Below are 25,176 nucleotides of genomic sequence, written 5' to 3'. Positions count from 1 at the left end.
TCCATTTATTAGAAATGTTTTAAGGCTCTAAAACCTCTCACCACAAAGTTTATACTCTTTTCTAATTGAGGCATTTCCATTTTCTCACATTTCTCTCTCCTTTAAACATACACAATGTTCAAACCTTCATAAATTTTATAAAATGGGTACATTACTGTAAAAAAATAAAAAATAAAAAAATAAAAAAATAAAATAAAAAATAAAAAAAGAGTGCGAAAAGTGAACCGCGTTATAGCGAGGGAACACTGTAATTCATAAAACTGAGTTAAAATTAAAAAGATGTACTGTACTGTAAAATAAGTGTGATATCGATATGTGTTGAGGTAATTTTTTCTGCCACTAGATGGCATAATTGCATTTGTAAGACGCTGACAGCTCAGTGCATTTTTCTTTTCTTAATTAAGAGCTATCTAATCTTTAACATTAAGTAACTTGTGAAATTCTGCACATTTTTAAAATTGTAATATACAACATTATTATTATTACATTTATTACTGCTAAATTAATTTAGCGTTAAAAAAATGAGTGCCGTTAAATGAACTTTAAATTAACCGACTAATATTGACACCCCTAATAATACGAATCGAGTATGGCGCCTACCAGGGTTGGTGGCATGCTCCAAGTGTCCGAGGCCGGTCTGCTTGGTGACGCGGTAGAGCAGCTCGCCGGGTTCGCTGTCTTGGTCGCTAGCCGACAGCTGCAGCGTGGTCACTTTCTTCGCAGAGTTCTCGTCCAGGACCAGACCTTTGTTGACCACCACCGACGGAGGCAGGCGGTCCTCTGCAGCCGCCAGATGCATTCAAGACAACAAACACAACAAGTTCTTTACAATCTGTCGCTTCAGATTTGGACAAAATGTGCTACCAGCTTATCTATGCCTTCATCTCCAGCAGACTAGATTATTGTAACGGTCTTCTGACTGGACTCTCAAAAGAACATGAGACAATTGCAGCTCATTCAGAACGCTGCAGCTCGAGTTCTGACCAAAACAAAAAGATCAGAACATATTACTCCAGTACTTAAGGATTTACATTGGCTCCCAGTCAGCTGTAGAATCAATTTTAAAGTTCTGCTACTCGTCTATAAATCACTAAATGGTTTGGGTCCTGAATATATCCAAGAAATGCTGATTGAGTACAAACCCAGCAGGGCTCTGAGATCGACAGACTTGGGCCAACTAGTGGAACCCAGAGTTCGAAACAAACATGGTGAAGCTGCATTTAGCTATTATGCTGCACACAGATGGAATAGGCTGCCAACAGAAGTGAAGTCAGCCCCGAGTGTAAATGCTTTTATATCCAGGTTAAAAACTTTGCTTTTTTCTTATACCTTTGATTAGGGACTTTTAAACAGCTTTAATTAAGTGTTTTTTTTTCTTCTCCTTTTTAATTATTATTTTAAACTTTTTTATGTTAAATGTTTTTCAAGTTTGTTGAATAATGTTTTAATGTTTTTAAAATGTTTTTAATATTGACAATGTATGTTTTTATTTTAAAGCAAATTTTGTAACCTATTATTATTTTCTCTTCCTCCTCTTAATGTTAACTACTGTTGATGCTTATGTGTTGTCTTTCCTTGTGTAAAGCACATTGAGTTGCCTTGTGTATGAAATGTGCTAAACAAATAAACTTGCCTTGCCTTACAAGTTTGAAGGAGCGGGTTAAGCTTACCGATACATGCTATTGAGACTTTTTTGTAAGTCTTCTTACGATGCATTAAATTAATTACAAAGAGTAAAACTAAGGACATTTTTGCTATGATTATAGTTAGTTTTAGTTAGTTTTGTAAACATCAAATGTAGTTTCAGTTTTCGTTTTTTAAAAAAGCATTTTCGTTTTTATTTTATTACGTTACCAAAATTGCTTTTTTAATTTTAGTTTTTTTTTGTTAGTTTTAGTTAACTAAAATGACCTTGTTACAGACCCACTTCACTGCCAGCCATTTTAGAAAATTTCTAAATTTTCAATACCCACGCGATATTATGTTCAATAATTATATATAAACCGAATCTACCAAATGACAGCATAAACTCCCTACTTTTTGCCTCGTCCCCTTCTTTTATAAATGACAGTAGAAAAATGTAGGTTTGCCAAAATACAGCCATTTCTCCCATGGACTCTGAAACTGTGTTTATTTCGTATAAAATGGGACAATGATGCCATCTACCGCTGGTTGGGCATCAGTAAAGTTGTTTCCAATTTTGACATTTACAGTGGAGCATAATCAGATTCTCTCCCATCTATCCCCGCTCAAAAAAATATAATCGACAAGTATACTTGTCAAAGGCAGTGAATGAGTTAAAAGGACAAAATGGACCCTAAATTGCCACTTCAACCTGAAATGAAGACGTGTGGCAGTAAGACGCTGTGAATCAGTGGTAGTGTGCTCGTCTCCCACACTCCGGATTCCGGAGTGACCATGATGAAGTGTCCTTGAGCTCAGATACCAAATTGCTCCTGATGCTTCTCCATCAGTAAGCGAATGAGAAATAAGTGTCAAGTGACACTTAATTTGCCTTGAGTTTGCTTTAATAGTTGGAAAAGCGCTAGCATTTGACTAAATCAAGAAAAATAGTGTTAATTAAATTCTACATAATGGTGTTAAGTAAATTCAACATTATGAGGATAGATAATTGTTATTTAACAATATCAGGTAAATTCAACACAATTACTTTTAGTAAATACAACATGATAATGTTGAGTAAATTCAACGTAACAGCATTGTGTAAATTCAACACAACTGTATAATGTAGTATTAAGTTAAGAACATTAGCTAAATTTTGGTTACCCAACAATCCAGTTTAAATGAAATAGTTATTTGGGACCGGTTGACGTAATCGTGTTATTTAAATCTGATGAAGCATTTCTTTGAGTGCATGATTGACAGGCCCACCAAGTTTCAAGTTCTTGAGGGATATTGGAATTTTGAAATCATCTCGGCTGAGTTGGAGTAAATTGAAAAGAAGTGAGATTGGAGAAGATAAATGTGGACTGACACAAGCTGCACAAAAAGCGGAGAAGATGGATGCCGGCAAAGACGGCGTGGCGGGAAGCGATTACGACAGCCGCGGAATTACGAGCGCGCCCAAGGAAGAGGAACGCGAGCCAGAACGATAAGAGGCAGTAAGAAGCGGAAGTTTCAACTCAACCCACCGAGCACGCTGACGAAGAAGGACTGCTCGATGAGTTTGTTGCCTTCCGGGTCCACCAGGTTGAACTTGAACGAGTGGCTGCCTCCCTTCTCGCCTTTCTCGTGGCTGTACTGCACCAGACCTGCAAACACGGCAAAACAAAAGTGTTGAAATCGATACAAAACAAAAAAAAAAAAAAAGGCTCGGAGGCTCGGAACAAACCTTTGTTGACGTCCTCCTGCGTGAAACTGCGCACGGGACCTTTTGCGGAAACTTTGCGGAGGCCTCCGCTGCCGCTCAGCAGCTGGACTTTGCCGCTCGGTGGGTCTTTTGTCAGGACGTATCGCAGCTTCAGGCTGTCCGAGTCCACGTCGCTCGCCTTCAGGTTCTGCTCCGTGATCTTAGATGAAGAACCTGCAGGGAAATGCAATAACGGAATATCATTTTTATGGGGAGTCTTCGAAATAATTGTCAATTTATTTATTTATTTATTTGACCAAGGTGTACTAAAACTAATCAAAAAAACTAAAACTAAAATTAAAAAAACTCTTTTGGTAACAAAATAAAATTAAAACGAAAATGCTTTTTTCAAAAACGAAAACTAAAATTACATTTTATGTTTACAAAACTAAAACTAAAACTATAACTACAGCAACAATGTCTTTCGTTTTAGTCTTTGGTATTGAATTTAATGCATGCGCCTTTGAGGATGATTTTAAATGCAATTTTAAGTACGGTAGATTTATTTTGATATAATCCGCCGAAATACGTTCAAAAGTGTGTCACACAGAAGTGACATCATCAAGCAACAGCCAATAGAAAAGCACCTTTACATGACATTTTTTTTAAATATTGCGGACAACTAATACCCTTTTTTTTTTAAATAAAAACCTAAAACTAATACTGAAACTAAAAAGGTAAACTAAAACGAAACATTAATTAAAAAACAACAACCTTAAAATTAATACTGAACTAACATTAAAACTAAGCATTTTTGAAATAACTAAAACTAATAAAAACTAACAGAACCACCCTGGAAACTCATTCAAATTTAAAAAATATGAAACGAAAGAAAAACTGCTTACTATTAATATTGCACACAAGTAATACACTTAAAAAATAAAAAATAAAAAATGCTGAAACTAACTAAAAATAAAGTAAAACTAAGCAGTTTTTAAATAACTAAAACTAATAAAAACTAACAGAACCACCCTGGAAACTAATGCCAACTAAATTTCAAAACCAAAACTCAAAACGAAATCAAACTTCCAAAACTACAACAAACCTGATCGTACTATGACAGACACGGCCACCAAATTTCATGTCGATTGGCGAAACGGGCTCATTTTTAATTATTATTATTATTATTATTTTTGATCGAGCAAGCGTCTCACCGGCCGGCAGCTGCAGGCCCCTGTTGACGGTCATGCGCGGCCCCTCGCTGCGGGTGACGTCCATGGTGAAGCGCAGGCGTCCGCCGGCGCGGGCGTGGACGCCGTCGGTGACGCTGAAGGCCAACTCGTCGGCGCCGCCGCTGACCGTCTCGGGCGTGTAGACCAGCAGGCGGTCCAGGACGTCCTGGTAGGTGAAGGTGGACCCTTGCGTCAGCACGCGGCCGTTCTCCAGCGGCTGCGAGTAGAACTGACGCCGGCGGAGTTTACCTGAGAGGCGGAGAAAGAAAGAAAAGGCCTTTGACGTAAAGTTCTCGTCATTTTTAGAAAAAAAAAAATACAACTTTTTTTCTGTTTAAAGAAAAATGAAAATCATAAAAAAAAAATATATATATAACTTTTTCTGTGTAAAAAAACTAAAGTAAAATACAAAAATAAATATAAATTAAAAAACTCTAAATATAAATAAATATTAAAAAAAGTGAAAAAAAAGAAATATTAATAAAAAAAAATATGGCTATTTTCTGTGTAAAAATAAATAAATAATAAATAAATAAATACAAATATATAAATAAAAATAAAAATAGAAAATAAATATAAATAAAAAAATGTGACTTTTTTGAGTAAAAAATAAAAAGAAAAAAATAAATAAATATAATAAATATAATTTTATATATATATATATATATATATATATATATATATATATATATATATATATATATGACTTTTTTTCTGTGTAAAAGCCAAATAAATGCCAACCACGACCGCTTTTTCCTTCATTGATGTCCTGTGTGAAAGGTAGAACACAGAATGAAAGGTTGAAGTCTATTTTACCCTATTTTTTACACATTTATACGTAGAACTTTTTGCAAAATTTGGTGTCACTGCGTGAAAATGGATCTTTCGCTGGTTTCTATATGAAAAGGCACCGATGTACCGTATTGCTGTATTTTGTTTCTTTATTGCAGGCAAGCACTTTGTTTTCGTCAACGCCGCTATGGCAGGCAGGATGGAAAGGACAATTTTGCTGCGAAAACACACTGTTTGGAGGTCAGCTCATTGAGAAATGGCTGCAGTCATCTTGCAATGGATGTCTTATTTTCAACTTTGTGTGTATTTCTTCGTGCTGCCTCAGTTGTTGAGCATCCACATTGTGGAAGATTCACAGCCTAGTGAAGTGTATGTATGTGTATGGACAAGAAAAAGTCAAAGTGGAACTGTAGATGCGTTGTTTGATTAGCGCAAAAGGTAGTACGTAGACCTCCGCCAAGGCTCATCTGAATCATATTTGTAATTGAATGTGGGAGGTTCAAACCAAAATGGTCGACTTCCTGTGACTTCAGGCATGGTTGCTTTTTTGTACATCTACTCATGATAGACGTATGTACTAAATTTCATGCTGCTATGTGAAACTGGCACCGGGGGGCTGAATTTTCAAAATCTCTCTTTAGAGCAGTGGTTCCCAACCACCGGTCCATGGACCGGTACTGGGCCGTGGGCCACTTTGGACCAGGTCGCGGCGGACAGCACAGTTGAAAGAATAAAAAAATAAATAAAAAAAAATAAACTGTACTTCCGAGGCTTTTAAAATGTTTTATTTTGAAAAGTGACCGGATTCTCTCTGTTTATGACGGACTATTGACTGCGGAACGGACGCGGCGCGTTTTCCATATGGCGGCCGCACGGACTGCAATCACCGCTTGCGTTGCGTGTCCGGTAATCTGCAACTGCCAGACCACAAGATGATGGGGGTTTCACGCTGTCAAGTTGAGATCGTGCGATAACAACCGTGTATAGAGAGAGTCCTGTTTTTAAACAATAGCCACGCTTGCCTGTTGTCACATCGATATGCTTTTTGTACATTATTTATGTGACTTCTACCATGGCTCCTCAACCATGGGTAAGTATGTTTTGTGTTTAAATAATATTATTTTGTCATGTTTAATTTATTATGAGCTAATTTTTTGTCTGAAATGTTTGACTCATGTCAAGCTATATAGTTAGCTAGCTTCCCTCCCCACAAAAAACGAATTTGCAAGCTGTTTTATTTTGAAATATACCGGATTGACCTTGATGCGAGACGCCCAACTTCCTGTCCTGCTTGTGTCATTTCTTCAGCTTCATAAAAATCTGCATGCGACGTCCAGAAAAAATAGAACGCTTGCGGAAACCTTCCGCATCGTCATTGCATCGTCCGTACGGCCGCCGTATGGAAAACGCACCGCTTCCGTTCCGAATTATTAAATTATTAAATTATAGTTACATAAAAATGGGGCTTAGTTCACATTATTGTTATACCTAAAATATACCCCAGTTTTTGTGTTGCCCGTATCATTCATAAGCATTACCATAGTGACATCACCATATCAAGAGTTACTGCTATCCTTGTTCCTTGTTGTTGAAGCCTTATTATGGTGTTTGTGCTGCTAGTACAGGTACATGAAAATACATAGTGGATTTGTGTTTGATGTTGTAGCCTTTACTTAATCAGACGGTGAACCCCACCCCCGCCCCACCCCACCCGGGTTGTCGGTCTGCGAAAATGGTGGACTTGTATGAACCGGTCCATGGTGGGGGAAAAAAAATGTGGGGACCACTGCTTTAGAGGCGCTTGACTTAACACCTGCTGGAAAATGATCCGAAAATATACGTTTCAAAGTCAATGGCAGGTTTATGTGTCTTTTAGGATCTAGATGCTTGAAACTTTTTGTAGGTCTGCTCATGATGTACATATGTACCAAATTTCATGATTGGATTTGAATGCATGTGGAATGCTTATGAAGTAAATTCGTCCATCCATTTTCTTGACTGCTTATTCCTCACAAGGGTCGCAGGGGGGTGCTGGAGCCTATCTCAGCCGGCTTTGGCCAGTAGGCGGGGTACACCCTGGACTGTTTGCCAGCCAATCGCAGGGCACACAGAAACGAACCTTATGAAGTAAATTGAGAGATAAATTATGAAATTATAACCTCTTGCACTTGACCAACTGTATGGAAGTGGGTGTGGAAAGTGATACTTAGAAAAAGTTCAACATCTGTCCCATTGAAAATTAATGGGGAAAAGTTGATATTACAAGTTAAATTGTGCAAATACTGTAAGTAATGTGGAATCACACGATATATACCCCGGGAGGCATGAATTTTTGAAGCTAGTTGAAATTTGAAAAATATAAATTGGAAATATTATGTGGGAGTAGTTACGTGGCAAAAAAGTGTGGAGAATAAAAATCACAAGAACATATGCTGGAATGCTTCAGCCTTCCCACAAAAAAAAAATCACAATAACATATGCGGGAACGCTTCAGCATTCCCAGAATGAGCTTCAGCGGCTACATTTTCAAACCCGTCCGTATTGGACAAAACAACCCAATTCCAACTATCATCGGCATTTTCTCCATGCAACGTGTTTTTGGGTGCTGACCGTAGGACGGCGTCCTCACAACAGTGAACACAATCTCGTTCTCCGGCGTGTCCTGGTCCAGCACGCTGAGGGACACGTTGGTGACCACCACGCCGGAGTTCTCCTCCACGTGGATGCTGCTGACCGACACCAGAGGCTCACTCTGCCACTTGCCCTGTCCAGCCAGCAAGCCAGCGGGCGAGAGTGAGAGAGAGAGAGAGAGAGAGAGAGAGAGAGAGAGAGAGAGAGAGAGAGAGAGAGAGAGAGAGAGAGAGAGAGAGAGAGAGAGAGAGAGAGAGAGAAGAGCACATTAATTCATCCGGACGGCTCGGACGCGGCGTTCATCAGCGGGGCCGACAGGTGGTGATCACTCGCACGTTAGCTGGGGAAGGTCACGCTTGACGACATGAATGAATGAAGGCGACCTCCGCCAAGACTTCAACATTTGTCACCGCTCGGAATCGATGAGTGCAGACCATCTCCCTTCATTTGGGGCTGCCAGGCAACAGAACGGAGCCAGAAAGGCGTGATCGCCTTCGACAGATTCTTCATCAAAGTGTCAGAAAGGTGCCAAAAACGTCACCCACTTGGAAAAAAAAAAATACTTTTGAATGGGTTCTGTGCTTCTATTGTCACAGGACGTAATATTCTGTGGCTCTTAAAATGATCTCTAAAAAGGGGCAACTTTGTTTTATAAATGGGTTACATTGTGGTTTGACATGTTACATTTACATTGCTACCAGATGTTTAACTCATTTGCTCCCAAAAACGTATAAATATGTTCTATTTTAAATGTTTTAAGTGTCCCAAAGACGTATTTATACGTTTTTTTTAGTGTTTTGTTTTGTTTTGTTTTTTATGCTGGAGCATACAGAAGGCTTTGATGCAGCATATCAACGGTTGATGAAATGGTAGTTATTACACAAACGGGCCAGCAGGTGGCATCAGAGTATATGAGATCAACCAGGGCCATGTTGAAAAAAAGCTCAATTACTCACAATTCTAAATAGATTTGTGAATATTGACGAAACCTAGCTATATTCTAATGGTAATTGCTGCAAAACGGAAACAGGTAGAAATATTTTTTTTCCTGATAAAAGAAGAGACTTTAATCTTTCTTTTGGTAGGTTCCATGTATTTATAGCAATAGAACACGATATTCTGTGGGCCGTGCAAAATCAGTCAAATTCTAGTAAAACAGCCGGGAGTGAATGGGATTGCTTCTGTGAAAATGACTGCTGGAGTTAATCTGGTTCAGATCTGGATCAAGGTTATATTAGTTCATGAAAACTATCAAACTACATTCTACATTTGCAAAACTATAATTATAGCGAAAATGTCCTTCATTTTCAAGACATGAGCATTTGGGGTTTATTTTAAATGTGGTTTTAAGTATATTTATTTTTCAATATTAACCGGAATAAGGACGTTTGAAAGTGTGTCACGCAGAAGTGATGACATCAGGCAGCTGCCAAGAAAAACACCTTAAGATGATGATGTCATTGCTAGGCAATAAATTTTGCATGCTTGACTTTTTTCGCCTACTTTTTTTTCATTTAACTCAGCCGAAATGCAACGCTAGGTAAGAAATGCGTTACTTTTTTCATTTTACCATGGTGTTTATTAAATATTGCACACAAATAACACTTAAAATACTTAAAAAATAATACTTAAAACACAAAAACTAATACTGAAACTAACTAAACTAAAACTACACATTTTTAAACTAAACTAATCTAATAAAAACTACCAGAATTGCCCTCAAAACTAATTAAAACTAACTAAATTTATGAAACAAAATAAAAAATAACTAAAATGAAAATTCCAAAACTAGAATAACCCTGATTTGGATTAAACACATTGACATTATCCCATTTGACAATCAATCGGTGAATAGATTCACCATTTTGAAGATGCAATAAACTTTTTTGGTGATATTTACATAACTTGTGCATTCCAAACAATCCAAATGTAAGTCGAGACTCGAGATTGAACTTGAGTGTCCCCGCGCGTCACCTGGATGTCGACGTTGACGTGGAAGGCCTCCGTCTGGCTGTGGCCGTCGCTGACGTAGAAGCTGAAGTTGTCCTGCCGCGCAGGCTGGCCGGCGCGATGCACGTAGAAGATTTGGTCCAACGTCAGGTCCTCCACCGAGAAGGGCGTGTCGGGTGTGACTCCCACCGACCCGCCTGCTCAGAAAAATTGCACGCAAGGGAAGCGTTTAAAAATAAAATAAAACATATCTGTTTATGTGATTATTTTAATGAGTAAAGTGTTGCTCCGCCTCTTTGTGATCACCTACTCACAAATTTACCTATTTTAGCATTTTTTTTTCCTTTTACGTACTTGTATTTGATAAAGCTCTCACCTATTCACTATTACATCTAAAGTATGCTAAGAGCCCAATCTAATAAAAAAGTAGTGCTTTGGAAAAATGTTGGGGCAGAAGAACTTTGTTGAAGTGACGGGAGGAGTTTCTATTAGAAAGGCCAAAGTTATGGCTAACACAAAATGTGGATAGTGCTGCCACGTCGGCCCACTCTCCTGCATCTGAAAAGTAGAAAATCTATCTATCTATCTATCTATCTATCTATCTATCTATATCTCTCTCTTTCTCTTTCTCTCTCTCTCCATCCATCCATCTCTCTATCCATCCATCCATCCATCTCTCTATCTATCCATCCATCATCTCTCTATCCATCCATCCATCCATCCATCCATCCATCCATCCATCATCTCTCTATCATCCATCATCTCTCTATCATCTATCCATCCATCCATCTCTCTATCAACCATCCACCCATCCATCCATCCATCCATCCATATCTCTATCATCCATCCATCTCTCTATCATCCATCATACATACATACATCTCTCCATACATACATCCATATCTCTATCATCCATACATACATCTCTCCATCCATCCATCCATCCATCCATCCCTCTCTCTCAATCCATCCATCCATCCATCTCTTTATCCATCCATCCATCCATCCATCCATCCATCCATCTCTCTCTCTCCATCCATCCATCCATCCATCCATCCATCCATCCATCTCTCTCTATCCATCCATTTCTCTATCATCATCAACCCTCTCTCGACATCCATCCATCCATCTCTCTAGCCATCCATCCATCATCCCTCTCTCTATCATCCATCCATCTCTCTAGCCTTCCATCCATCCATCCATCCATCTCTCCCTCTCCATCCATTCCTCCTTCTCTCCATCCCTCTCTCTATCCATCTATCTATCTATTTATATATACAGTATGTAAGCAGGTTAGCTTATGCCTCTGTCGGAGGGACAAGACTGCCAAATAAGTGAGCATTTATCACATACTCCGGCGCCGGAATCTGTTACGGCATCTGACAGCCGGAATGATGGCGGCCTTCATGCATCACTTGGCGGGAAAACAGACACGGGCAAGGTGTCAGTGTCTTCTTTTGACACCGGGTGACGTTCAACGGCAACGCGTCACGTTGCGCTTTCATCATCATTTGACTCTGAGAAGGTGAGCGAGAGGAGTTGAGTCTCTTATCCGAAGAAGAAGCAGCTGACTGGAATCTCAATCAGGACCACTGTGGCGTTCAGGGAAGTCAACAAAGGTGGGTGGGAGTTGGGAGCATTGACATGCTGGGGGTTCGAAGGTCTTTGTCAGGAAGGTGAACACATTTTACTGCCATGCTCTGCCTAAACATGATGCTTGAAAACTCTAATTCTCCTGCTTCAAACTCAAACGTCAGACTTTGGACGTCTTTTTGTGAACGGTTGCTTGAGACTTATTTGTGGATGTAATCATGATAAACATGTCTACCAAATTTCATCTCACTAAAGTCAAACTGGTTATGGGCGCTGAAGTTTCATAACATCTCAACGATTCATGGAAATGACCAAACTCGGCACAAAACCGCCGCTTCAAAGTAAAATAGCATATTTCTCGTGTCTTTTCAGGCATGGCTTATCGAAATATTTTTTGTGCTTCTACTTATGATGAACAAACCCACAAAATTGTATGTTGCTATGTGAAATTAGTTTTGAGGGCTAATATTTCAAAGCATTGAAATAACCCCTTAAAATAAACATATTGACCAGAAAATGGCTACTTCAAAATAAAATAGATGACTACCTCTTTTTTTGTTTGTTTTTTTTCAGACAATGAGACTTTTTTTGGGTCTACTCATGATAGAAATGTCTAATCAATTTAATGTTGTTAACTGAAACTGACATTGGATGAACTCCTCCTGGGTGCTTTTCCTCACAGGGTTCTTCTGTGCCCCGCCATGTTGTGGTTTGCGTGTGTGTCTGTGGATACGATCATGGGGACATGGAGGGAGGGGTGGCTTTTTCTTTTTTATTGTATTATGGATGTTTTAATTGTTCAGCACTTTGAGTTGCATTTGAATGTATGAAAGGTGCTATATCAATAAAGTTTGATTAATTGATTGGGGCTGAATTTTCAAAAATTTTCAGCGACCTCTGACAATTTCCAAACTCAACCTAAAATTGCCACTTCAAAGTAGAGCTGTCAAAATTAATCAATTATTAAATTAATTGACAACTATTATAATAATCGAATAATTATTTGGAGGCATTTTTTTAAATTTACAATTGTCCCAATCCTCTGATTTCAGCATATCAACAGTAATTGTTCACTGATTTTCGTAGTCCTTCGTGAAAGAAGACCGATTATTTTCTGTTTTTAATCAAAATAATACATTTGCAAACATGTTTTACTTTGGAAAACAATGACCGAACCAGTAACATAGTATAACGTCAATCCCCCCTTCTTTTTTTTTTTAAATCACTATACGAATACGAAGTACAAAATAAACACCAATCACTTTTTAATAAACCGTAATCAGGGAAAAAATGCTTTTCTAATACACTTAAATGCAAAATTTAAATGAATCAGATTAATCGATTGAATGATCGATAGAATAATCAATTCTAAAAAAAAAACTTCGATAGTGATAGCACTACTTCAAGGCAAAATGGTGGAAGAGTTCCTGTTTCATTTCAGGCACGGCTTCTTGAGACATTTTTGTGGGTCTACCCATGATAGACATGTCGACCAAGTTTCATGTTGTTAAGTTGCACGTGCTGACTTTCCCCCCAAAACATCTTTTATGTCCAGTCATCAAAATTGACCTCACTTCAGTGTCATTTCTATAATATTTTCATTTGACTTCCAGCCTGTCCTTTGATATATTCCACGTTCAGTAATGCAATCTTTCCCCAGTGACTGTTTCACATTTAAACTAATGTCACATATTTTCTCCGACATCATTTTTTTCTAGATGATGGAAAAGCATTCAGGGGAAATTGAGCAAGTGCACCTTATCATGTCGCCATGACAGATGACAGCCACTGAAAGGGAGGCGGAGGATTCACTATTGGATCGGAATTCCAGTGAATCGTATTCATAACGTCGTCATGACGGTTGCACCGAGATCAAGATCTTACCTTGCTTGGTGTTTTCGATGAAGCCGTACTTGGGGGGGCTGACGAGCCAAACCAGAAGGTTCTTCCCAGGCGTGTCCAGGTCGGATACGATGATGTGATTGGTCGACAGCGGCACACGACCGCCCTCCTGGACCTAACACCACAAAAACAAAAGAAATTGTTACAATTTGTCATAGTTTTCGATAAAATAAAATAAATACACCAGACAACAAACATTTCAAGTAATGAAAATTATAATAATTTAAAAAAAACGATTTGAAAGGTGCACGCTAGCCTTGATTCCGCTGCGCACGGTGACGGCAGGCGGCTGCCTGGCATTGGAAATGATGGTGATGGTGCACATCTGGTTGTCAAGACGATTGTTGTCGCTGTCGTAGACGACAAAGTGGAAGATGTCCGTGACGGGTTGGTTGCCCGTCTCCAATGAAGTGATGTATCTGGGAAAACGATGGAATAAACGTCATTGACATTCTTAGCGCAATTGTGTAAATTTCGACAGCCTGATTCGGCAAACTGCATTGCGATTTTAGTGTGCCATCGAGTCACTTTAAACGGCATTAAGAGTGGTTGCGATGTGTAATTTGTTTTGGTATTACAGACTCAAGGTATTAGAATTGCATCGTATTGGAATTGGCGTGAATCATATTCATTCTGGCATCTTAACTGTTTTTATTATATCAGATCGTAACTGGAGTGACTGCATAACGTGTAGTGAACCGTATTGAATTTTGAGTGAATTGTATCGTAACTACAGAGAATCGTAGTTTATCTTAATTGTAGCGAAGCGAATCGTATATTGTGTCATCTTAATTGTAGTAAAGCATTTTTGTAATATGAGTGAATCGTATCATATTGTAAATTGAATGAATCACGTTGCATCACATCGCAATCGTATTGTAATTAAGACGAATTGTCTCATCATTGCATAGAATCGTGTTCTTGCGATTTCTTGACTTTCGAGTTAGAATCGAGTCATTGCTTTTGTCGCAAGCCAAAATTGGAGTTACGGACTAATTTTTGAGATGAGGCCATTTGAGTAAAAATACGATAAAATGCAATGCCCTTGCATGTAGGAAAGGAGAGCCACACTCGCTGATGCACTTTCAGCTAGTAGTCGAATGCGATGGACGGTCCGACAAATACGAAATGAGCACACGTCGATGCGGATGAGCATTTAACGGACGCGCTGCAAAAAAATACAAATAAATAAGGATAAAATTCATGAACGGATCGACCTGTTCACTGGCTCTTTGTAGTGTTTCGATGTTTATGGCTGCAGTCTAATTAATTGCGGATTAACAAGGACACAACACTTTAATCCCTGCAAAGCAAGAAGTGCATGAAATCCATACTGGTGCCATCGTGTCTAATCCAACGTTAATCCTCAAAGAACAATTAGCTACTCTTGTTTTTCTTAGCCAGGCAGGCATCCAAACTGGTGCAATCGATGTTGACATTGTGTCACGAGGACCTGAGGAAGTGAATCGCATGATCATTTCAGAATTGTAGATTTAAAGCAAACCACATTGTATCATAACTGGGTAAGTCAAATAAATTGCTTTGCGTAAGTGTCAATCTCATCGCATTGTAAGTGACGTGAATTTTATCGTACCGTAATCGGTGAGTGAATAATCTTGCGTTGTATCATAAAAGTGAAATCAGGCCATATTGCACTTGTTGAATTGTAAGTGTAAATGAAGTGAATCGTATCTCATCATTAATGGAATTAAAGTGAAGCAAATTGTTTCAGATTGTAGCAAATTGTATCGTACCGTATCGCAAGTGTAAAGAATTCCACTCTAACACAATTTAATTATTTCCTATCAGAAGTCAATCAATCGAACTGTAACTGAGTGTTGCGAATCGTAACGTGTTTTGAAGTGAATCATATCGGACAGGAATTTGAGAGAATCGTATCAATTCGTCAATGGAGTGAGTCATTTCGCATTGGAACTGGAGTGAATCGTAGCATATCGCTATTGTCTCGAATCATTTTGCTTTCTGACTGAAGAGGATCATATTTATCGTAAATGGATTGTAACTGTTGTGAATCGCATCATATTGTAACTGGAGTAAATTTCAGCATCCCATAATTGGAGTATATCTTATCGTAATTTGAATGAATTTTGGCGTAACGTACTTTGAGTGTAATGAGGAGTGCATCGTGTTGAAACGTATGACAATTCAAGTGCATCGCATCAAATTGCATCATAATCGGAGTGAATTTAGTCTTCCGCTGGGTATCGTGCTACTACTCATTGTTTTGGCGCCGACCTGATGGTTCCGCGATTGATGTCGTCCATGGAGAAAGTTGAGTATTCCCTCAGTTCCTGCGGCTCTCGCTGGTCCTCAGTCCTGGTCAAGATGCCGTACATCGGCACCGACACCAACTGGATGCGGATCTGCTCGTCCGGCGATGAATCGTCCTAGCACATGGAAATGACATGCAAATAATATACAATACGATATATCATATGAAATAATATAAAATATGACATATGATATATGATATATATGACATATGATATATGACATATCATATAATGATATGATATATGACATATATGATATATGACATGATACAATATATGACATATCATACGACATATACGACATATTACATATACGATATATGATATATAATATATACATGATATGATATGACATATAGTATATATATATGTATTATATATGATATGATATGATATGATATAATATAACAATACAATAAAAATATAACACAACACAATATAAGATAAATATAGGATAATATAATATGAAGCTTACGGTGTAGGCCAGATGTGAGCGTCTGATGACGGTGCTGCTCCTCTTGCCCACCTCCAGGGAAAGCGCAGCGTCGGGGTCTTGCTGGGGCCCGTGTCCACCGGCGCCGCCGCCACCGCCCAGCACCACCACCTGCACGGCGACGGTCGCCATGGCGATGCCGTCGCTGACCGAGACGGTGAAGGCGTCGTCGTGGCGGGAGAGGCCGGCGTGGCGGTAAAGCAGCGAGTTGCGGGTCACGTCGGCAAAGGTGAAGATGTCGCCTGGCCGAGGGGACGAGGCAAAATCCTTTTTTTATGGAGTGCGCGAGTATGACTCTTTGCGATGGTGTGCTCGCGCGCCGCTCTGTCTCACCGTTCTTCATGGTGACGTGGGCGCCCTCGGCGCGGCTTTTCAGCAGCTCCCCGTGGACCGGAGCCTCCACCAGCTCGAACTCCAGCTCGTCGGGGGACGTGTCGGCGTCGCTCACCGCCAGCTGCTGACCGCCTGCAACCACCACAAACATGAACATGGAATGAATGGCAAGAGTTGGGAAAAAAAAGTGCCAATGGAACGATGCAGTCATTGTTTTTGACTGTCAAGGTTCTTCATATAAATAAATCCACGCTGATGAAAACAGCTTTCAAAATGATGAATACATTAAACCAGAAGTCAAAGCAAACAAAAACACGCATAAAAACATTGTACATTTTATTTTAAAATCATATAATCAATTAATTGAACACATTTTTGCAATTGTCTATTCAAAATTTTGCATTTAATTTTTAATCCAATTTTGCATTTACTGTGTACTTTAATGAAACATTTAATTTATTTTATGTATTTTTTAAAGTATTTTTTTCATTTAATTATGTTTTAATTATTAATGTATTTTGTTAATGTAATTGTTAAATTTTTCAATTTTCATTTATTTTTTAAATTAAATTTCATACATTTTTATTTCTTACATTCATTTAATTTTTCATTTAATTTTTTTTTACTTTACTGTCATTTGTTTAATTTTTTATTTTTTTTATTTTATGATTGTAAGTAATCCTTCCATTTAATTTATGTTTAATGTAATAATTATTTTTTATTTAATACTTACCAGTTTGACTTAATTTATTGTTTAATTAATTTGTTTTTTTTCATTTATTTTTTTAAGTAAGAGTCATTATTTTTATTTAATTAAATGTTTTACTTATTTTTCATGTTACTTTTAACTATTTTTCTGAATTAAATTGTTTACTTTAATGTTGGATTTGAAGTGTAATTGTTAATTATTTTGTTTTTCATCAATATTAAATTAACATTTTCATTCATGTTTATATTAGGGATGTAACGATATTGGCAATATCGTGATATCATGAATTAATATTAAAACTGCCACAATATATCGTCGTCGTCATGTCACAATATTAAAAGCAGCACGTGTTAAAAAAGTTGGGTTTATTTCCAATTGTGCAGTTGTAGCAGTTGGTGGCTACTTTGTTTAGTGCAGTTTAATTTTCACAAGCCATGTTTTGGCCCTTCTATGTTTAAAATCAACATTAGTGGTCACATGAAGTGGAACGTAACATGCATGTGAACCGAGTCGATATGTGGAGGAATTGAATGTGTGCTTGCATTAGAAAGTGCCTCAATATGTAGGTACTATATTTATGTTTTTAATAATTTGCTAATATTTTCCATTGCTGTATTGTACAAAAGCACAATATTGTGTTTTTTTAGTATGAGCTCATTTTTTTACAATATTGTGACTATTTTTTATTTTATTTTTTAATCGCCAACCTCCCTACAAATATCGTGATAATTATCGGATCGCGACCTTCATATCGTGATAATATTGTATTGTGATGTTAGAATATCGTTACATGCCTAGTTTATATGTACCCGGTAATTGAACTGTATTCATTGTTCACATTAATTTCATATTTACTTTTTAATTTCATTGTTAATTCATGTTTAATGTAATGTTAATTTTGGGCTTTTTGTGGATGGGGCAGCTGAATATGAGCCAGGAAAAGGGAGAGATTTGCTTTTGTGTATTGTTGTGTCTTACCCACGGTGGCCTGCCCGCCCATGCCGACTTCCAGGACGGGGTCCAGAACCTGGAAGATCGGCGGTTGCTGGTGGTTGGACAGCAGCAGGATGGCAAAGTCCAACTCGGGTGTGGTGTGCTCGCCATCCGACACTTGACACGCACACGCAAAAAACATGTATGGTCAAACTTCATTGAGCATTGTGTCACTTTCAATGACAAAAACTACAATTATTCATAATTTAGGCTTATCCATCTGTCTGTGATACGCGCTTTGAATTTCATCGCGATCAAGCAACATCTCGCTTTTGGAAAAATCACTGGAAATGGCCGAAAAGTTCGCCCAAAATGGCTGCTTCAAACCAAAATGGTGGATTTCCTTTGTGTGGACACACCTACAAATTCTAGGTTGCTAGGTGAAACTGGATTTGGGGGTTGAAAATATCTAAAAATAATAAATTAATAAATAAATAATTAAAGCAATAAATAAAGACATAAATAAATAAATATAAAAATACAGAAAATGCCCACCAATTTGTGATTTCTTCATATGTAACCCTTCAGAAAAGAAGCCCTGAGGTGAAGGCGAGATAAGAGATAGAAAAAAAAATGTCAAAATGGGTCAAATGAGAAAATTCTGAGCGGGGAAAAAAAACGCACGAAAGCAGCCGAGATGACGGACGAGCCGATGAGTGGTACAAACTCGTAAAGATGAAAATTGCACGAAAGGAAGAAACAACAAATAGGAAGGCAAACAGCAGGTGGCGCTCTTTTGGATTTACCTGTGAAGTAGATGCTCAACGATTCAGGCAAGCCTGCGGGAAATCACACAGCTGTTAACATTAAAGTCGACAAAAAACATATATATATATATCGCCACTCATTTGTGATGACAAAAAAAAATAAAAATTTAATTTATCTAAATGTGCCATATATGCAAACCAAAGTTATTTTAGTTAATTAAAACTAATGAAAAAACCTAATCTAAAATTCAGCAAACAATTTCGTTAACAAAATAAAATAAAAATGGAAATGCTTTTTTAAAAAAAATGAAACAAAACTAACAAAAACTAACTACAGCAAAAAATTCGTTCTTTTTAGTCTTTGGTAATTAATTTAATGCATGAGCCTTTGGGGATGATTTTAAATGTGATTTGAAGTAGACTTATTTCGATATGAACCGGAGTGGGGACGTTTGAAAGTGTCGCACAGAAGTGACGTCATCTAGCAGCAGCCAAAAGAGAAGCACCTTCAGATGACGTCGCTCCCATGCTGTTTTTTTTTTTTTTTTTTTTTAAATATTGCGCAAAGGAACACACATTTTTCAAAACTAAAACTAATACTAAAACTAACTAAAACTAAGCATTAATATACTAACTATAATAACCCTGAGGCAAACCCTCATTTGGAGCGTTTTTTGTTTTTTTTTTGCACTGAGATATTATTAATTAACATTTTGACTTGCATTGTAGCCCACCTTGCTAGCCTAGCATTAGCATTTCAGAAGCATTCATGTCACACAGCAAGAGGGAGATAAAAGGCTAATCAAAAAAGCCGATTAACACGCGGAACCTTTGCCAGCGAATATTCCACAAAACCACTGCGGGGATGGAAATGAATATTAATCAGGCTATTTAACACCCACATGATAGAATGTGATCAAATACAAGAGCTGCATTAAAAAAAATTAGCAAAAATTTTAATTTATTTTTTAAATGTAGTGCTTCAACTGCATCATACTGACTCCTGATTTGTAATATTTTTTCAAGTATGAAACTATTTACCAATGAAGGAGTACTGGTAGAGCTCTTGCAGGTGTGAGGGGGCCCGAGGGGGCCTGTAGACGATCTTGCCGTTGTCCACGTCTGCCTGCGTGAAATGTTTGACCGCCGTGTACGGCCTGTCGCGATGTTCGATGGCGCCTGAACAACAAAGTGGGAGAAAAAAAAGAAAAAAAGAAAAGAGATTATGATGGAAATATGTGTAAGGGACAAGGTTATTTTTAGTTAACTAAAACTAATGAAAAACCTAAAACTAAAATTCTAAAAACAATTTCATTAATGAAATAAAATGTAAACAAAATGCTTTTTCAAAAACGAAAACTAAAACTATTTTGTGTTTAGAAAGCTAATTATAGCAAAAAATGTCCTTCGTTTTAGTCTTTGGCAATTAGCTTTGGGGATGATTTTAAATGTGATTTGAAGTAGATTTATTTTGATATTAACTGGAAAAAGGATGTTTGAAAGTTAAGTTTTAGGTGAGGAGGACCCAGGTGCAGGGAAGCAGGGCGTGGAGGCAGAGGTGTAGTCAAATAAAGGGATTTAATTCAACAAAAACAAGGAGATAAACAAGGATCTGGCTAACAAACAAAACATACAAAAAACAAACAAACAAACAAGCAAGGCAAAACATGGGGCAACTTCCAAGGCAAACACGGGCAACATGACAGGAGGAAACCACAATGAATCTACACAAACAGAGGGGAGACAAGAGACTAAATACAAACACACACACTAATTGACACAACGAGACACAGCTGGGCAAGACACAAGTGGCAGAGGATGCTGATTGGTTGACACATGAGGAAGTCAGGCAAACACAGGTGGGCAGGACAATACTTGACAATGGGGGACACACAAGGAAATCAGAATATAATAATAGATCATAACAGAAGCTTAAAGGAACATAATGACAAACCCAAACAAAACCCACTCAAACATAGAACCCTGACAAAAGCAAAGACAAAAAACGAACCAAAACAACCCAAACCATGACGAAGAGTGTGTGACACAGAATGGACGTCATCTCACAGCACCCAGTGGAAAAGCACCATTAGATGACGTCGCTCCCATCCCATGATGTTTTTTAAACATTATGCACGAGTAATATACATTTAAAAAAAAAAAAAACTAATACTGAAACTAAAACGAAAATAAAACAACTAATTTATTCAATAACTAAAATTAATAAAAACTAACAGAACCACCCTGAAAACTAATTAAAACTAACTTAATTGAAAAAACAGAACTCAAAACGAAATCAAAACCAGCTAAAATGAAAAATTCCAAAGTTATAACTAGAGCTGCGAGCAGCCATAAAGGGCCCTTGCAGCCCGGACCGCTTTGGGGTACTTACACGTTGGGGTACTGGCACATTGAAAGCAGAATTTCTTTGAAAATGGCATAATAAACATTTACATATGGAATCTTTTTGTCAGGTGTGCTGAGTGGGTTAAGCTCAATAAGTTTTGGTGAATGTTAAAGGGATACTTTACTGATTTTAGCCATTTTTGGCAGTCAAACATTAATATTTTGCCTATAATAAATGTGATATTTTGATTATTTTTCACGTACAATTAGTACCTTTTAAAACACACTTTACAACTTGCTGTCGACTGAAAATGACATCACAAGGGCTCAGGTAACCAATCACAGCTCACCTGTTTTCTAGGTTTGGTCATGTGACATTCACAAGCTGAGCTGTGATTGGTTATCTGAGCCCTTGTGATGTCAATGTGTTTTTAAAGGTACTAATTGTATGTAAAAAATAATGAAAGCAGCAAATTAATTATAGACAAAATATTAACTTTTTATTGCCATAATGGGCTAAATAAGTGAAGTATCCCTTTAAGATCCTCAAAAATCAGCGTCTTTTTTTATTTTTAGGCAATGAGTTTCCCTGATTGGTATTTTTTGTAATTAGATGAAACGTGTCGGAGAAGTGGGCCAAAGTATGCCGCCTGTAAATGTGGAAAAATCGGACATTCAAAAATGCGGCGCTCACTTCCTGTTTATTTTAACATATGGGTCCAAGAGAGTTTTTTGTAGGTCGCTGCTCGGGCCTTAATAACCTTGGTAAGAGAAATAAAAATTCCCCAACTATATAACTCTACTATGCGTGAGTGTTTGAGTGGCAAGACCTTGTCCGGCCGGAAGCGGTTTGGTGATGTTGTAGACGAGACGATCACTCGGCGTCTCGGAGTCCGTGAAGGAAAGAGCGGCGGCCGTTATCTCCGTCACGCGATCCTCGAGAGCCTGTTTACAATCACACACATTTGAATGACATTTGAAGAACAAAAAGCAAAGTCACGTTTGGCCTGACCGTGATTTGGAGATCGCAGTCCGGGTGGAGTTGCGGGAATCCGGGGATTTGCGGTAAGACGCCGATGGTGAACGTCTGCGCTTCGCTTTGCGTGACGGCAGCGGCGGCGCCCTCTGTGGACACCTGAGGAAATTCAATGAAATATTGACCACATATATCCTGATACAAAACGTCAAAAATACAAAATAACCCTTTTATGACCCCTGCAAACCAAAGCGGATGGATCCCCGTTTCTTTTCAGTCATGGCTTCTTGACACTTTTTTTTGCGCATGTTCGAACGTACTCGCGATATTGTTCAAACATATTTGTGAGTGTGTTCAAACGTACTCACCAGTCAAAAATATTTCCTACACATTGGCAATGCCACGTTTGTAAACTATCACACTTTTTCGTGGGTCCATTGAGGGCAGACATCTCTACCGAATTGAAGCCTTGAAAAACACACAAAAAAATTACACGTTTCTAGGGCTGGGTTTAAAAAAAAAAATAGATAAATAAAATAAATAAATAAATAAATAAAATAATCTGATCCATGAATCGATTATTTTAATATCTCACTTTTCACCCCCATAAATGAACAAAATAGAATTTGAAATTTACTGTTTACGTGAATTTACAACTATTTTCTTACATTTATGAAAGACCGGACTTATTGCACTTTATGACAATTCACAATCTTTTTAAATGTATATTTACGATTATTGAATTATGAAAATATTTTCATCTCATCCATGCTGATGTCAATGTTTGTGTAACAATTAATTGATTATAACACGTGTTATTTTTATTAATAAATAAATCATTTAACCAGTTAACTGACTCTGCAAAATTAAATTTACATTTAATGTTTGCAGAGTTTTTTGTTTTTTTTTATAACGTGTGGCGTTTTTTGTGTGTATGTGATAATTTATTTATTTTGTCATTTATTTATTTTGAATTTTGGCAGTTTTGGTCCTCCATAGAAATGAGTTCTTTCCAGATCAATAAACAGTTTGTTCACACAACGGCTACAAAAAGTTGTTCTGCCAGAAAAGTATGCTTTTTGTCCACAGTGAATGAAAATTGACAAATAGAAAGCAGAAGAAAAAACAAATACTGATTCTGAAAGGAACCTCAAGGTTTACACATTTAGCTAATTAAGATCCATTAATACATATTGGTTGCGAGTGTTGAGCATGTTTATCTTTGCAAAGGGGCGAATTGTTTGGATTCATTCTGTGAATGGAAAGACAAGTGGGAGTATTTCATAGTGTAGCAGGCCGTAGGAAATAAACGATTTTGAAAGGAAACACGCGAGTGCATTCAATTAAGACGCTTTAATAACTTGTTGCCGACAGTGTCGAGCGTGATCATCTTTGCAACGGCTGAATTGATTGCTTTGGATGGACGGACGGCTGCTTATTGACTCCTGCGGTGAGAAAAACAAAAAACCCCCAAAAAAACAACCTTTAATCACCTTCCCTTTTTAAGCGCAGGCGAGGCTTCCAGGAATTTGACGGCGTCAAATGAAAGAGACGCTCGAGATTTGTCGTCTGAATAGCAGTGGCCAGTAATTAAAATCAATTTGCGGCGATAGACGGAGCCAAAAACCAGTATTGGCAGACGCTTGATTTGGATGGAGTGGCAAAGCTTTTTTGGCTGCTTTGTCGTGTTGACAATGAAGAGACTGGCAGGAATACACCGAGCGCCCGTTTGAAGTGTGGATACGCTCCAGAACTAAGATAGGTCTGCGTTGTATTGCCTCTGAAAAATGGCACTTCACTCTCCAAACACTTTTGAACCATAATGTATTTGAACACACCCAAAAATATTGCGGTTTTTTTATGCCATAGTTTTCACGCAGTTCAGTATTCTTTCCACCAAAACCGTTTTTGGTCCCGGTTTTCGGACATCCGCTTGGTTTTGGTACGGCTAGAAATGGTCCACCACCTAACTCATCTGCATGCTTGCGTAAGTCAGCCAATTGCTAGCTAGTTATTTGCCTTGATAGCGAGTCGATAGGTGGGTTGCAATCATGTGATTCCGGCGGCGCGCGAAATTCAACTGGGGGTCAGGAAGTAGGGAACTCCCATTGAAAATGATGAAGAGCAACTATGCAAAAGTATTGGGTGGAGGTCGCTGACAGGCTCTAAAAATAGTAAAATATGTCGGATATGGAGGAGAAAAGAGATTTTTCCGATCTCGTGTCGGATTTGCCTGGTGTGGAGGCAATCGACATCATCTTCCAGACGTCGCACTACACCGATAGCCAAATGAAGGCGTATAAAAGCCTGGAGGCTTACAACTATTTCCTGTGCGGTTGGGTCAGCGAACTCGGGTCAAAAGAAGCACTAAATGACTGTCGTCTTGTTTTTGTTCGGGTGACTAAATGTCTCTTTTCAACTCAAATGTAAACAAATGTACATTGGCATCAGGCTATAAGCTAGCTTGCTAACTTTACCTGCTATTTTCTACATGTTGCTAGGTTAACCATTCTCAGAAGTCTAACATATGTTGTGGCCTTCCTGAAAGAAGGACCTCGATTTAAGAACCACTCGTTGTGATAGCTAACGTAGCTAGCATTGCTAAAAACAAAGACACAGCCACCGAGCATGGACACACAAGCTGTAGAACAAACTCCACATAGTATAATCATGGTTAGTGTTTCCGATAATATCACACTGGCCTGTTGAGAGTTTTATTCAGCTATGTAAGTAGTTTCATGACTGTATCCTTACCTTTCACAAAGTGATCACTGCATATACGAGTGTTGTCCAACTTTGCTCCTCTGGATTTCAGCCGGTTTTTAATCCAGGTCTGCAATCTTCTTTTAGAATTTTTTTTAATTTTTTTTTTTTTTTTTAATCACCTTTATGGCTTATTACTTTCAGGCCGCAAA

General features: G+C 38.0%; 1 protein-coding gene across 1 annotated transcript in view; it reads right to left on the bottom strand.

Moving 5' to 3' along the window:
• The window catches only part of fras1 (Fraser extracellular matrix complex subunit 1), a 189,718-nt gene that overhangs the window by 34,206 nt on the left and 130,336 nt on the right, over window positions 1-25,176 (bottom strand). The window contains exons 31-46 of the mRNA XM_077522572.1: window positions 22,298-22,420; window positions 22,116-22,230; window positions 19,981-20,118; window positions 18,979-19,011; window positions 18,218-18,349; window positions 16,531-16,662; window positions 16,180-16,439; window positions 15,667-15,818; window positions 13,667-13,829; window positions 13,393-13,525; window positions 9,940-10,112; window positions 7,945-8,098; window positions 4,525-4,791; window positions 3,353-3,544; window positions 3,153-3,272; window positions 601-780 (exon numbers count right to left, since the gene is read on the bottom strand). Coding sequence (XP_077378698.1) covers window positions 601-780; window positions 3,153-3,272; window positions 3,353-3,544; window positions 4,525-4,791; window positions 7,945-8,098; window positions 9,940-10,112; window positions 13,393-13,525; window positions 13,667-13,829; window positions 15,667-15,818; window positions 16,180-16,439; window positions 16,531-16,662; window positions 18,218-18,349; window positions 18,979-19,011; window positions 19,981-20,118; window positions 22,116-22,230; window positions 22,298-22,420 — 2,467 coding nt within the window. The remainder of the gene's footprint in view (window positions 1-600; window positions 781-3,152; window positions 3,273-3,352; window positions 3,545-4,524; window positions 4,792-7,944; window positions 8,099-9,939; window positions 10,113-13,392; window positions 13,526-13,666; window positions 13,830-15,666; window positions 15,819-16,179; window positions 16,440-16,530; window positions 16,663-18,217; window positions 18,350-18,978; window positions 19,012-19,980; window positions 20,119-22,115; window positions 22,231-22,297; window positions 22,421-25,176) is intronic.

This window comes from Festucalex cinctus, chromosome 5, assembly GCF_051991245.1.
Source record: "Festucalex cinctus isolate MCC-2025b chromosome 5, RoL_Fcin_1.0, whole genome shotgun sequence".
Classification (NCBI taxonomy): Eukaryota; Metazoa; Chordata; class Actinopteri; order Syngnathiformes; family Syngnathidae; genus Festucalex; species Festucalex cinctus.
The sequence above is the reverse complement of the archived record's forward strand: the minus strand, read 5'-3'. Positions and strand labels throughout refer to the sequence as shown.